General features: G+C 40.0%; 1 protein-coding gene across 3 annotated transcripts in view; it reads right to left on the reverse strand.

Moving 5' to 3' along the window:
• Positions 1–2816: 2816 nt before the first annotated feature.
• Positions 2817–12730, reverse strand: part of LPGAT1 (lysophosphatidylglycerol acyltransferase 1) — a 67012-nt gene continuing 57098 nt past the window's right edge. For all 3 annotated transcript variants that reach the window (XM_055816489.1, XM_055816490.1, XM_027788640.2), the window contains one exon: positions 2817–8676. In XM_055816489.1, coding sequence (XP_055672464.1) covers positions 8525–8676 — 152 coding nt within the window. In that variant the 3' untranslated portion in view covers positions 2817–8524. The remainder of the gene's footprint in view (positions 8677–12730) is intronic.

A 12730-nucleotide genomic window follows, 5' to 3' on the forward strand; every position in this document is an offset into this window, starting at 1 on the left:
AGGCTTGTGGGCAATTAGTTTTAGGACTCTACTGGTCTATTAAGATAATATTTATCCTTACTTTTGTCATCAGTTTTGTCTAAGAAACTTCCTAGGAAAACAACCCCACCCTAATTATAGTATATGAGGTTCAGCTCTGAAGGCTCTTACAATTGTGCCTGTCACGCACAGGCCCCGTAAGCCGTTGGCTGTGGTGTGACAGAGCAGAGCACGGCACATAAAATGTTCCACTGCCTCTACCAGCTGCGAGGGAGAATTTACTCAAAGCAGCAGCAACCCTGTCTCCCCCGCCCCATGCCAAGCCATTGGGTCTGTTCTGCAGGTTTTATGTTTGCCATTTTCAATGCAGGAAAATCACCTTCTTGTCCAGTGGAGGGAGTGTTCCTTCTTGTTCAGAAGGATGCGTAACATCCTGTGCACTTCAAGATACAGGTGCAGGACAGCCCTTATCTACTCGGTCTAGCCTTCTACCCTTCACATACTTGCCGATGAGTTAAGATGCAATGTGTCGGCCTAAGAAAAACACAGGCATAAGGGAACACAAGAAAAACCACAAAAGCATCTTCAGTGTTTTCAAAAGTGTGGAGTGAGAAGAATATCCAGCAGCTTCACCTTGGGAGAAAGCTCTGGCAGGCTGGGGGGTTCACAGTGCTGCTGCACCTATCACCACCTCCTCAGAAAAGGTGTGTGCAAGAAAAGAAGGAAACAGGCTTGCTGACTGGACGTGTTGGTGGTAGGTGCGGGTGTGACTGAAGTTACTGAGCAGGAGTGTTTAACGTTGTTGCATCTAAACCCGAAGTTCCAGCTTCTAACCTCCTGTGCGATGGAGTCCGCTGCTTCTGTGGGGAGGGCCAGTGGATTAAGGACAATGATTCTTCCCTAGAAAACAGGCAAAATTATGGGGCAAGGGAAAAGAAAAGAAGGTCCAAGGTGTGGCAGGCCGATGAGTTAAAGCGCCATAGCTCACTCGGAGCAGGGAGTGTGCAGTTTCACCAAAGACATGACAGCCAGGAGGAGCAGTGAGCAGCCAGCCACCCCTCGGAGGTGAGGAAAACCGTTCCAAGGGGCTGGGCAGCATTCATTTCAACTCACCAGCCAGCCATCTGTGCCTAGCCTAGAAACAAGGACACTCTGGGGAGGGAAAGGCTAGTTCATCAACTTTTCCATCTTGCAGAGCCATTTTGAGTCAATATTCAATATATGGTCTCACTAATGCTGCAGACCAAACTCCTACCACCCTCTGCTTTTACTGGGCATGATCTGCTCAAAGGGTCAGATCTGCCCATTTATTTATTTACAAGTATTTATTTACAATGGAAACTCATATGCAGACATCAGGTGCCAGTCTCTAAACTCTTTTCAGTGCCACTGTCTTCTGGGATCATTTCTCTTCCTGATAGACATCTATTGTGGCTAGATGACCTTCCTTCTGCTTACTGTCAAACACACCCTTTACGAAGTGATGTGGAGTACTCGGTGACTTGTCCTCATAAATAACAAATCGGTAGAATAATATCATTTATGAAAATATTGTCCATTGTTAAACAGATCTGCAGAATTATACTAGTTAACTGCAAACGGAAAATTTTCTTTTCAAAAGCAATATAGTCTAAACTGACCTTTCCTAGTTTCTCTCCTTCAGACTCTCAAGTGAGACTACAAAGTATGAGCTATATTCTGTCATACCGTAGTTGGCTGCACTTGCCATCTCAAGTTTAGATCCGTCATTTTGTTTAGCAAAACCATTGTTGCTTTTTCCCAAGGCCATGCCCACGGACCTTACTGACCTTAGCTTATTGCATAGGCCTAGAGTTTGATCTTACTTATCCTTGTCACAATGTCCACTTTTTTGGAACTTTCCCAAATTTTCCAAGGTAAACTTAAAAATCCAGTGAGCTCCTTGCCATCTTTAATACTCATAGATCAATTATCCGTTCTTGTCACCCTTTAATACTTGTGCAATAGCATCATTTACAAATTCTACAATTATTTTTTTTTTTAAAGTAAAAACATAAGCAGCCTTTCTTCAGCTGCACTAGATGCTAGCACTAGCTGCTCTGAATTTCCCGATGTATCGCTTCTCCAACTTCACGGAGAAGTCTTAATCAAACCAACTGGCTAATTCGGTACAAAACCAGACTGATGTTAGAAAGGACAACTGACTGAAGAGACCTCTTCCTTATTCCACAGAGAACCTAAGGGCATACTGGAAGTTTAAATACTTACAGATTCTAGCTATATAAAGATATTAACAAGAAAGCCTTTTTTTCAGAAAGATACTGTGATCTTGGAAGGAAAGAAAAGGTGACCACAGCACATAACACATCTGACCACCTGTGGTGCCCGTTTTTGCCCACGCTTCAGACCCCCAGTCCGCTGCCAGCCCCATTCTTACAGCTCTGCCCACTACACTGCCGCTTCTTCCAAAAGAAGCCACCCATTTACAGTCAGCCTGGAAGTTACGTACTCTCTCCCACGTGCCCACGGGCTAAGTGTGCTACGTTATGGTATAGCTGAAGCTCACAGCAGCTCTCAAAGAGGCAGGAGGAGGAGGAGGGAGAGAAATACCTGGAACCGAACAGCAGCAGTTCCCCTGGGCCCTGAGCTAACCTGCGGCAAGCCTTTCAGTACATTTCACAGGGTGAATTTTTTCAATCAAGAAGGAACATTTCTTTGTAAACTGGAGTAAGCGCACATTACATTCACATACGTTTTTTATTTGCTGCCTCAGCTGAAATTACTGATATTTAAATATGCAGAGCATCCTTTCAGAAAACTTCTGACCATGACCAGAAGAGTAAAAATACAAGATAGAGTCCTGAGAGATAAAAATTTATTTATATCTGATCAGCATGTCATGATATGGTCACAACTCATACAGCTGACATTCTCATAGCCAAAAGAGGGATGTCTTTTCTTTTTAAAAATACATTTTTCTTTCTGGCAGGAAGGATTTTTTTAAAACAAACATTTTGTACTAGGCAGGAATTAAAAACAATGGCTTTTTCAATATGACAACACGGCTGGTAAGCACTGGATCCCCCCCCAGTGTCTTAATATTCAGATTTCAAGTCTTCCCTCCCACTTTCTCCCTCCCACTCCCCGATTCCCCTCACCCCTCACAGAAAAACACCACACAGACAAACCAAGACAAAACCCAGAAGGGAAACCAAGAGGTAGACGTAACTACAACCATGGTGCTGTTTTGGAAATTGTGCAAGATGTCTTACTATGCTCCAAGGAGTTCTTTTTTTCTTTGTTATATATTGCAATATTACGCACCAGCAGTTAACATGAAAGGCAACATGGAGCTAAAGAGCTATCGCTAGCGAGAGATGCCAGGGCCACAGAATGACGGGCACACTGTTCCACTTGATATTGCTTTGCCTAGCTGAAGTTGTTTAAAAACAGACCACTCTGTTCAAAAATATATGTATCTACAAAATGATTACAGCCTTGATTGCAAAAGGTTTGCATTCACATCTTTCTAGGATGGTGGCAATCCGGGGTCGATGGCCCGGGTTCTGCCCGTGGCATGCCCTCGGCCCTCAGACACTTCAGGAGACTCATTGCTAAGCAGTGACCTGCAGAGAAACTGCAGCCTGAGCACCAGCAGTTTCCAGCGGGTGCTGGAGGGAGCAAGTGCTGCAGAAGCTACTTTCCCCCTTCCTCCCTACTGCTTCGCTCCTCCCCGTACCACTTCTGGCATAGAAACATTTGTTTCTGTGCCTTTCCTCGTGAACACTCCAATAAGCAATGTTATCTACCACAAATTAACACTGCAGCTGTATCACGAAACAAAGCATTATTTCACTATTAGTTGTGTTTATGGTAAGCACAATAGAGATTGTGTATCTAATAGATATAAGCACGATAAATACAACCATCAAAGAAAAAACATCTCATCTATTAAGGATTAGAAGCACATTAAATAATCCTGAAAAAAAAACAACCCAGCTTTATTTTTGCCACACACCAAAAAAAAAAAAAAATGGGGAAAGACATCTAATAACCTCTGTAGAGAAATGCTGCTTCTGGTTTCTGTGTACATTTCTGAAAGGTATCTTGGGTGCTGGAAAGATTTGATTAAAAAAAATCCAATGAGAACAAATTCAATAAGAGAATTCCAAACACAACCAGCCCTTTGCAAAATCACAAAAGGCTTCTGCATCCATTTTATCACACAAACCAAAAATGCAGGTAACACAGAAGGAAAGGAGAGAATCGGAGGTGAAAATAACTGGTATCAAGAAAACCAATTTTTGTCATACAGAATGAACACCATTTAGAGTAATTTTAAGGAACTTTAATAGGACAGTTGTTCAATGAATAATTACTTCATCCAATTTTAAAATAAAAGGTTTAATTTTAAAATGCATAGAATCCTTTTAAAGATTTGTTTTGTATCACAGCCAGGTAGTCTACAGTTTTCACAGAAAAAAAAAAAAGCTGCTCGGAAGTGTTCATAATGTATGCCGACATTTTAAACCAGAGAACGGTTTCAATTTTGCTCTTCCAATTGTTGTTCTTTTTAAAAAAGTGTAAAAACTATCAAATACGCAATTTTGAAAAATAACCTTTTATTTCATATGGCTCCATTATTTCCAAACGATACAGTCCCCAGATGTGTAATTATTTTGCGTGACTGTATCAGATCACCACAAAATCTCCAGCTGCCTATCAGGAGAACGCACCCAACCCCGGACTCATGATTTGGAAATCCCAGTTTGAAGTACCTTTGGTCCCAAAATTTTATGTCAAGGCAAAGCGGAGCAGTTGAGTCCTGTCACACACAGTGATCGGTATCTGTATTATCTTGTACAAACAGGTGAAAAAAGTGAACAGCACTTTACGGCAGTGTCAGACAAAAAAAGTTACATCATTTGCAAAACAAGTGAACAATGAACGGTACCACAGTGATCATTGTATTTTTACTGCAATAAGATGCATCTTCTTTTGATGCTGGGGCTGCAGGAGCGAGAAGGAAGCTTATAACTTTCCAGCATGCAGGTTAAGCTGAAATAGCGCTTTTCAAAATCTGGTGAGAGCAGCTTAAAAAAAAAAAAATCCCTCCTGCAAGAGACATCGTTACTGCAATACTTGATAGAACCGTATGTAGAATACAAGAGAACCTGTAAGGAAAGCGCGCTCACCAACGGGCACTGAAGAAAACGCTGCTCGTTGTGAAGGAGCAGACACTCCTCATGTCATGGGCTTTGAAGAGCAGCAACGCTATACCATTAGGACTTACATCGACTCAAAATGTAACAACTTGTTTATGAACAATTAAACATAGAAACGTACAGATGTTTTGTGTGCAACCCTGGCAGAGAACCATCTTTATTCACAATAGGCTTAAATCGCTGTGTTCTCACTTCTGTGTGCAACAGCATTTTTTCTGTGAATTTTTCATTCTTTAACACTTTATACATTCTTCCATTTTATTTCCCCCTAATATAAAGTCAAACATACATTAATTAACCATTTTGTGATCAAATGTAGGCTTCATTAACACCGTTTTCTACCAAATGCATTTTGAATGCTTCAGAAGAGGAAGCCCATGGATGGCTCAGCAAAATGCCCACTACATCTGTGACACGAGCCAACTGCCAGAAGGTAGGACTGAACTGCAACCGACAGGAACTGATGTTTACACACTTGCCTGCTAAGCTCCAAACAGTCTTGACCAATAATGGTATTATTAGCACAGAATCTCCTCTATGTTGTATCCATTTTGTGCTTTTCCCTTAATAGAAAAACTTCTTTTATCCAATTTATTCTCTTTCATGAAGCAGCATCCAAGTTCATGCCGGGAGGGTACTTTGGAGTTTCCTGACAATGGTTTCATTCCACTGTCATCTACAGCAACTCAGCCGTAAGGAGACACAACGCCAGGCACTCTTCACATTTTCCAGTGCAGGCAGGAAAGAAGCCCAAGACCTAATACTACTTACTCACCTATCGAAACAACAATCAGTGCTTGAAAACAAATGTCTCACGATAGTAAAAGAACTACAGAGGAATGAACTGAAAATGAACAGGACCAGATAAATCAAATGATTATCTGAAACATTATTGCGCATTACTAATTTCTTTAGGCAGCATGTGAACACTCACTATTGACTGCAATCCACTGGAAAAAAAATACTGCATTTGAAAAAACAGTGTGCTCTTACACAGAGTTCACAGGGTCTATAAAGAACAATCTCCTGATGTGAGCTACTGCTGTGCAATCTGCTTATATAAACTTCCCTTTTTATATCACTCCAGTCTGTCCTAGCTCAAAATAAAACCAGCTGTACTATGGGCATCTCTGGGGTTCTGATCAAACCACCTAGTAGAGGACAGAAATAAGTAGCTTGCCATCTGCAATTTGCAGTGTTGCGAGTCCATTTACGCCCACATGCAGCACACAGAACCACTTTTGGTAACGGCGCTGGGCTGTCCCAACACCCTCCTGTAAAATGGCAGATTCAATACATTCATTCCATCAGCTGTACTTTAGCAAGAGCAACAGGAAAAGAAAATACTCCCAAGACTGCCTCCCTTTCAGGGCATACCTTTCTTTAAACTGATTTTACATTATACCAGAATTCAGGTGCGGTGTGTGACTGGGTGTAAAGAGCTGGGATTTGGAAACGGTGTCTTATTGAAAACATGAAGCTGTAGGCAAACGCTGCCCTTTCCCTGGCAGCCGCAGTGATTCTTCCCAGTCAATGAGGGGACTCAGTTCAGGGGAACTTACTATGGGGTATCATTTTGCAACCATCCCCACTGAGCTACCTTAGGATAAAACTACTGCTTTTGGGGAGGCAGGGGTGGCATATTTGACCAGGTATTTTTCTATTAAGCCAGGGAAATTGGCATTGCTTTGTATTTTAGTATGCTCTCAGCTCCCCCCGCAAAAGGAACACGGGCTAGCTTTCATATTCTGCACACCACCCACTGTGATTCATGTGGCAGGAGCGGGAGAGCAGGGGGATCAATACTGCTAACTCAGAGCCAAAACTACCGAGGGCTGGCTTTGTTCTCAGTAAAATTACTCTGTAAAAGGCAGTGTGCCAACATTTGAAGTTCTGGCTATCCTGCTTGTATTTAGAGAGATTAGTTTTATTTTAGGAACAGCTCTCTCAAATCTGTATATAATCACATGAACATAATGCCAACTAGACCTGCCAGAAGTACGGCCATACATCATAGGCATCCTTTCAAAAGCATCCTAACGTGTCTTCTGTTCCAGTTTGCCCTTCAATTCAACTCATCTTTCTTCCAGTAAGATTTCAGCACAGTGGTGAGCTAATTAATACTGCCCTCCATGTAGTTACTTGGAGTATTTACCTTTTTTTTTTTTTGCAGTAGTATCTTCCTATGGATTTATGATAGCAATTATACCTATTTTTAATTTTTAAAAAACTAGTTTTTCTTCTATTACTCCTTAGCAAAACATTAAGATGATTGGCATTGAATTATTTAAACTCTCCCACAAGTATATTTAGCGCGGTTGCAACTAGCGGGGAGAAAAAGGCCTCTATAAACCACTCAAAGGTCACCTTGGTTGGACTGCAGTATACAAAATACAAAGGTGGCTAAAAATCACCAGCAGCACCAGCAGACCTTCAGAAACAGCTAGAATTGCTCTGCCTTCCAACGTGTGACAAATAAAGGTTTCCTCTATTCCCTAAGTTTTATGCCTTTCCTTCACTGTATTTTCACCTTTAAAAGTGCATTTTCAAAACTGATAATGATCATTAAGATGCATTCTGAACAAAAAGGGAAAATTAACCAAGTGACTTTGTATTTTCCAAGTTTTCTCATAATATGAGATACTGGTAGCACACGGAATTCAGGGAGCTGGTGGTAAGACCACAGCAGGGATGGGCTGATTCATCAAATGTGGATAGCTTTTAATCACACGATGCTGCTGCAATGCTTTTTTGAGGACTGATTCCTCACAAAACACACTTGACGCTGGATCTTATTTGGGTCTTGGTTTTAGATCAATGTGTCTAATACAACAACTGCTGACTGCGTAGCCACAAAGATACCACCACCAGCTCTGCTGAGTATCTTTGACTCCAGCACAATGAGTTGCAATAAAGTACAAGTTGTGCAAATGAGGAATCTCTACCACACCAATGCTGTACAGACTACTGAAGAGACGAGTTGCTGAATTTTCTGAGCTCTAACTACAATGCCAAGAAATACTTGCGGTGACAGAGCTTTCTTGTCACAGACATTCTTCTACGGTGGTTGTACAATTGCACCTTTTGTCCAAATGCTGAATTTGCTTAAGTGTGGGTGAGAGTATACATTTTTAAAAATACAGACAATTCTTAAAATAATACATCATCAGGTCACTACGTTACTGATCTTCACTTTTAGTGGAGCTTAAAATTCCCCAAAGAGAGGCAAGAGTCTGTCCAGTATTTTCCTTTACTCTTGAATATTCACATTTGCACATACAACATGATACTCATTTGCAAGAGCCTGGATTCCCACTGTGTCCTCAGGTCCCATTCCACTTTTAAAATAGGCAATGATAAAAATACTGAAAGATACAGTACCACATACCGCCTGACAAAAATGCAAGTGATTGTATGCCAACTAGCCACAGGTTACTGAGGGTCATCTCCCGAGAAATAGCTTTTGTTTGACCCTGCAGTGGAGGAAAAGCTCCTAAAAGAGAAAAGAAAATGCATTTAATGCTTCTGAAGCAGGAACGATAGCCTAACGCACGATTCCTTACCATCACCGTTTGTCCCAGCAACCATGCCCACAAACAATTAGTTGGTTACTTCTGTGCTATTTAAACTTTCAAAAAATTCTCCAGCAGTATCAGTTGCCTTCAAGAAAATATAAAAAAAATCCAAACAAAAGCCCTTATAATTATTAAGAATAATTTTCATTTCATTCCTTAAAAGCAGCTGTCCTCACTGTAGTCAACTTTTGCAGGGAGAACCAACTGTCAAGTAAGTTTTCTGTGTAATTTTTGAAGTTTTAGTAACATCTGTATGATAAAATTGAATGGATTCCATATTAAACTTCACAGTTGCTTGGTAATGGTTTTCTATACCGTGAAGCAGCAACACACATATATTCTCAAGGTTCCTCTTGAAAGTATAAATATACACACATTTTATTTTTTTTTTAACAACAGTTTCCTTATGTTGTTTGAACATTCATTGGCCAGCCAGTCATACAGCCTCAGGAAGCACTGTGATTTGCCACACAGTTTTCCAGAAAGATTTTACTGAAATGCCTGTTTAGACAAGAGACTGGCAGGAGATAACAGCTGACAATTAAAAAAGTTCACTTTTTCCTATTTTGACATTTTCTGACCTACAACACTAAATTAAATGTATCTTGTGAATGCATCAGTTTTATGATAAGCAGGTTGTTTGCATATATTTACATCAGCATACTAAATAATTTGCGTTAAAATTTACTGAGATGCACAAAGCTTAAACGATACGAACCACTTTTGTTGTTGTTAATCCTGAACAGTGGATATAAAAACTCTAAAGATACCAGAGATGATGTACTTGCTGCAGCATTATGGAATCACAGCTACTCATACAAGAACAAGAGATGAATGATTCAAAGAGTAACAATATAGCAGTGTCAATTTTTAATCTTAAAACCCACACAATTTAGGCAATTAGATACCATCAGCAGCTGATCTCCACACTTCATATTTGCAATCACTGGAGGAATTGCACAAGCATTTAAGACAAAGCCTTTTTTCCTGTATGAATGCTCTTAAATTAAAAAAAACCAAAACACACCAAACCCAAATGCAACTTTAAAAAAACCTAAACAACCAAACCCTAAAAAAACCCCGTGATAAGTCCCATCCTCCTTTCCCCATATGCATTTTCACACACGGGCAGATTTGCCGCACCATTTATTCCCCAGTAATTCTCACTGCTAAGCTTCCATTTGTCTGCTCTACACTACACTTGTTCTTCCATGGCCCATTTGTTTTTCTGTACCAACACTGACCTTTGGTTTAAATAACTTTCTTTTTTCCTTGGTACAGATAGCAACTGTGTCTCCCCCACCCCAACTCATATCTTTCAGGGAAAACAATCCTTTACCTCCCTAGCTGACACAAGCCAAGCACTTTTAGCTGTCCTTCACAGGAACAACTCCTTCCCCTTAATCACCTTAGCACCTATTATCTGTCCCTCTTCCCAGTTCAGCTGGTGTTTCTTGAACTGGGATGATGGACCTGAACACAGAATTTCCAGATGAGGTTTCAGATTTGATACAAAGAAAAGTATTTCCACAGCACTAGTGAAAACCCTCTTCTGTTGCCCCGTACGATGACATGGCTTACTTTCTTAGTGACATCACCAGCTGGCTTACCATCAGAGTGAATGAGGAGCATGACGACTTCAGTATAAAATTACTTATTTCCAGCTGATAAGCTCCTAGTTTACAGTTTGGGTTTTTTTAATTAGTCTCCACGTGCTTTTGTCCTGCTGAATGTAATCATTTGTGTTACTGCAGTGTTCAAGGTTATCTTGCTGAAGACTTCAGAGAAATCATGAACTTGCCAACATGAGCTTTTTACTAGCTGCTAAAATAGGAGTCTGTACTTCTTATTCATACAGATATTAACTGTAAATGGTTTAAATTTTATAAATGAAATGTGTAAACTGCACCTGTAAGAAAGGATGGGACAGTTTCATATGCAGATTTTAGGGAGATACTTTTCTTTTTAAGAGGTCTAATATTACAGGGTTTTCCCAGATCAATTAAAGTTCTTAACACTTAGGAATACAGCAAAAAGGAAAAAGGTGTCTTAGGCTTTGTTTCTTCCTCTTCCCAAACAAAAATATGCCAAAAGATTGTATTCCTACCAATGACGTTGCCAATGCAACTTTTAACTTTTAAACTTTTAAACTATCATTTTAACATATCATAACTTTTCACATATTGTGTTACTCTAGCTTTGTGAAGTGAGACAAGTTCCTAAGTAGTGTGTATTTTTAAAAAAGCCACAAACCAACCCACAAAACTAAAAAACCCCATGAAAATCAAAATGCTGAGACAGCCCTAAGTCTTAAAACCCCACCAACTTGAGGCAACATAACACGTCAATACAAAGCTCACTCTTGAGCACCTTCAGTGATTCCCCTCACGTTAGGCCTCAGGGCTTTTCCAGGGGGTTTCCAAAAACTGTAACACCATTTCTGCAGTAAGCCAACAAAAGCAACGCCAGCAAGATCTCAACTGGCATAAATGGTAGTAGCTTTAAATTGTGCTAATTTATGCCTAGTAAGGCACATGCCTATGTCATAGCATTTACATTTAAAACATCTTATTAATTCATACTGATTACACTGGCAAATTATAAACAATTATCCTATTTTGGAAGCACATTTCTGTGAACAAATCTGATTATTTTCATTATGCTCTCTGAAATTCTGGACTAGTTAGATTTTTTGGGTATGACTTATTTTAATAGTATTTGTGTAATAATGTCTCAATAACAAGAATTCTTTACCTCCTATAGACTACACTTGCAGTTTTAAACAGATTCACAAAGTTATTTGGCTAATGAAGTCCACTATACACATTTGGATGTGATACATACAGCAGGGTCTGACTTTTGCCATCAACGATGGCAGAGTGACAGCCATATTTCATAAAACAAAATACATCTTTGGGTTGTTAAAGAAGTCTGTTAATCTTTTTAAGAACTACAAACGATAAATTAAGCACTCACAATCAAATTAAAGCAGTCTTTGCAATAAATCATCTAATAGAAGTAGTGTCTTTGTTAAACATAGCCACTCTGGAATATTAACCTCAGTTGGTTTGGGTGACGGAATATCCCCCGTCCCCCCTCAACAACTGTGATACTTGTTAATGAAGAGATTATTTTTCTTCAGAGACAAATTGCATCATTTCTGGAGTCTTCCTACTCAGTCTGTTTGATAAACTTCCTTTCCTGTACATTGAAATAAAACTATCTTTTCCTGCCTTGATTTTCTTTTTTAGGATGATGAACTCTTCCATTTTGTATTCTGACACACGCCCACACCCCCCTGCTGGAGGGCACATAGTTCAGGATCAACTGGATGGGGAAAAAATGCCTTGAGGAAACACTTCTCCAGCTATAGTTTCAAAGTATTTACCTGGTATTTTAAATCACATCCTTGCCAGTATCCCTTTGGTAATGTTATTAATGCCCAAGTTTATTTAGATTCCTCTGATCCATTAACATAGAAAGTGTATTACGATAGAAGCGATCCTCAGTACCTCGCAGCAAGGGGGCCAGCACAGGGCTGCAGGTCAAGACTCCAGAGACTTTCTGCTGTGTAATTCTTACAGATCCTTCCAATCATAGCACATCTCTGTTTCACTTAGCAGGAAACAGAAGAGGACTACGGTTTTGGATTAGGCCTGCAGACTACTTACGTCAGTTTTCTCTAACAGTACAAGTGCCAGAGGAACATGCTAAATAGCCACACTAAGCAGATAAAATAACCTGCCGTAACAGTCTTACTTAATCCCTTTTAGTCAAGAACTTGCTCATTTGAAACCCTGAAGGTTTTATATCGTCTCCAAACTTAACGTAAGCTCTGAATACTATTACTATGTATGCAAATGTTCACTACCTCCTTGCATCTTGCTAAATTATTCCACTCAATTAAAGCCCATGGCAGCAAGTTTCACAGCTGAACTGTATGTTATTGCAGAAAAAAGGAGGATTTCCTTA

This window comes from Falco peregrinus, chromosome 11, assembly GCF_023634155.1.
Source record: "Falco peregrinus isolate bFalPer1 chromosome 11, bFalPer1.pri, whole genome shotgun sequence".
NCBI lineage: Eukaryota > Metazoa > Chordata > Aves > Falconiformes > Falconidae > Falco > Falco peregrinus.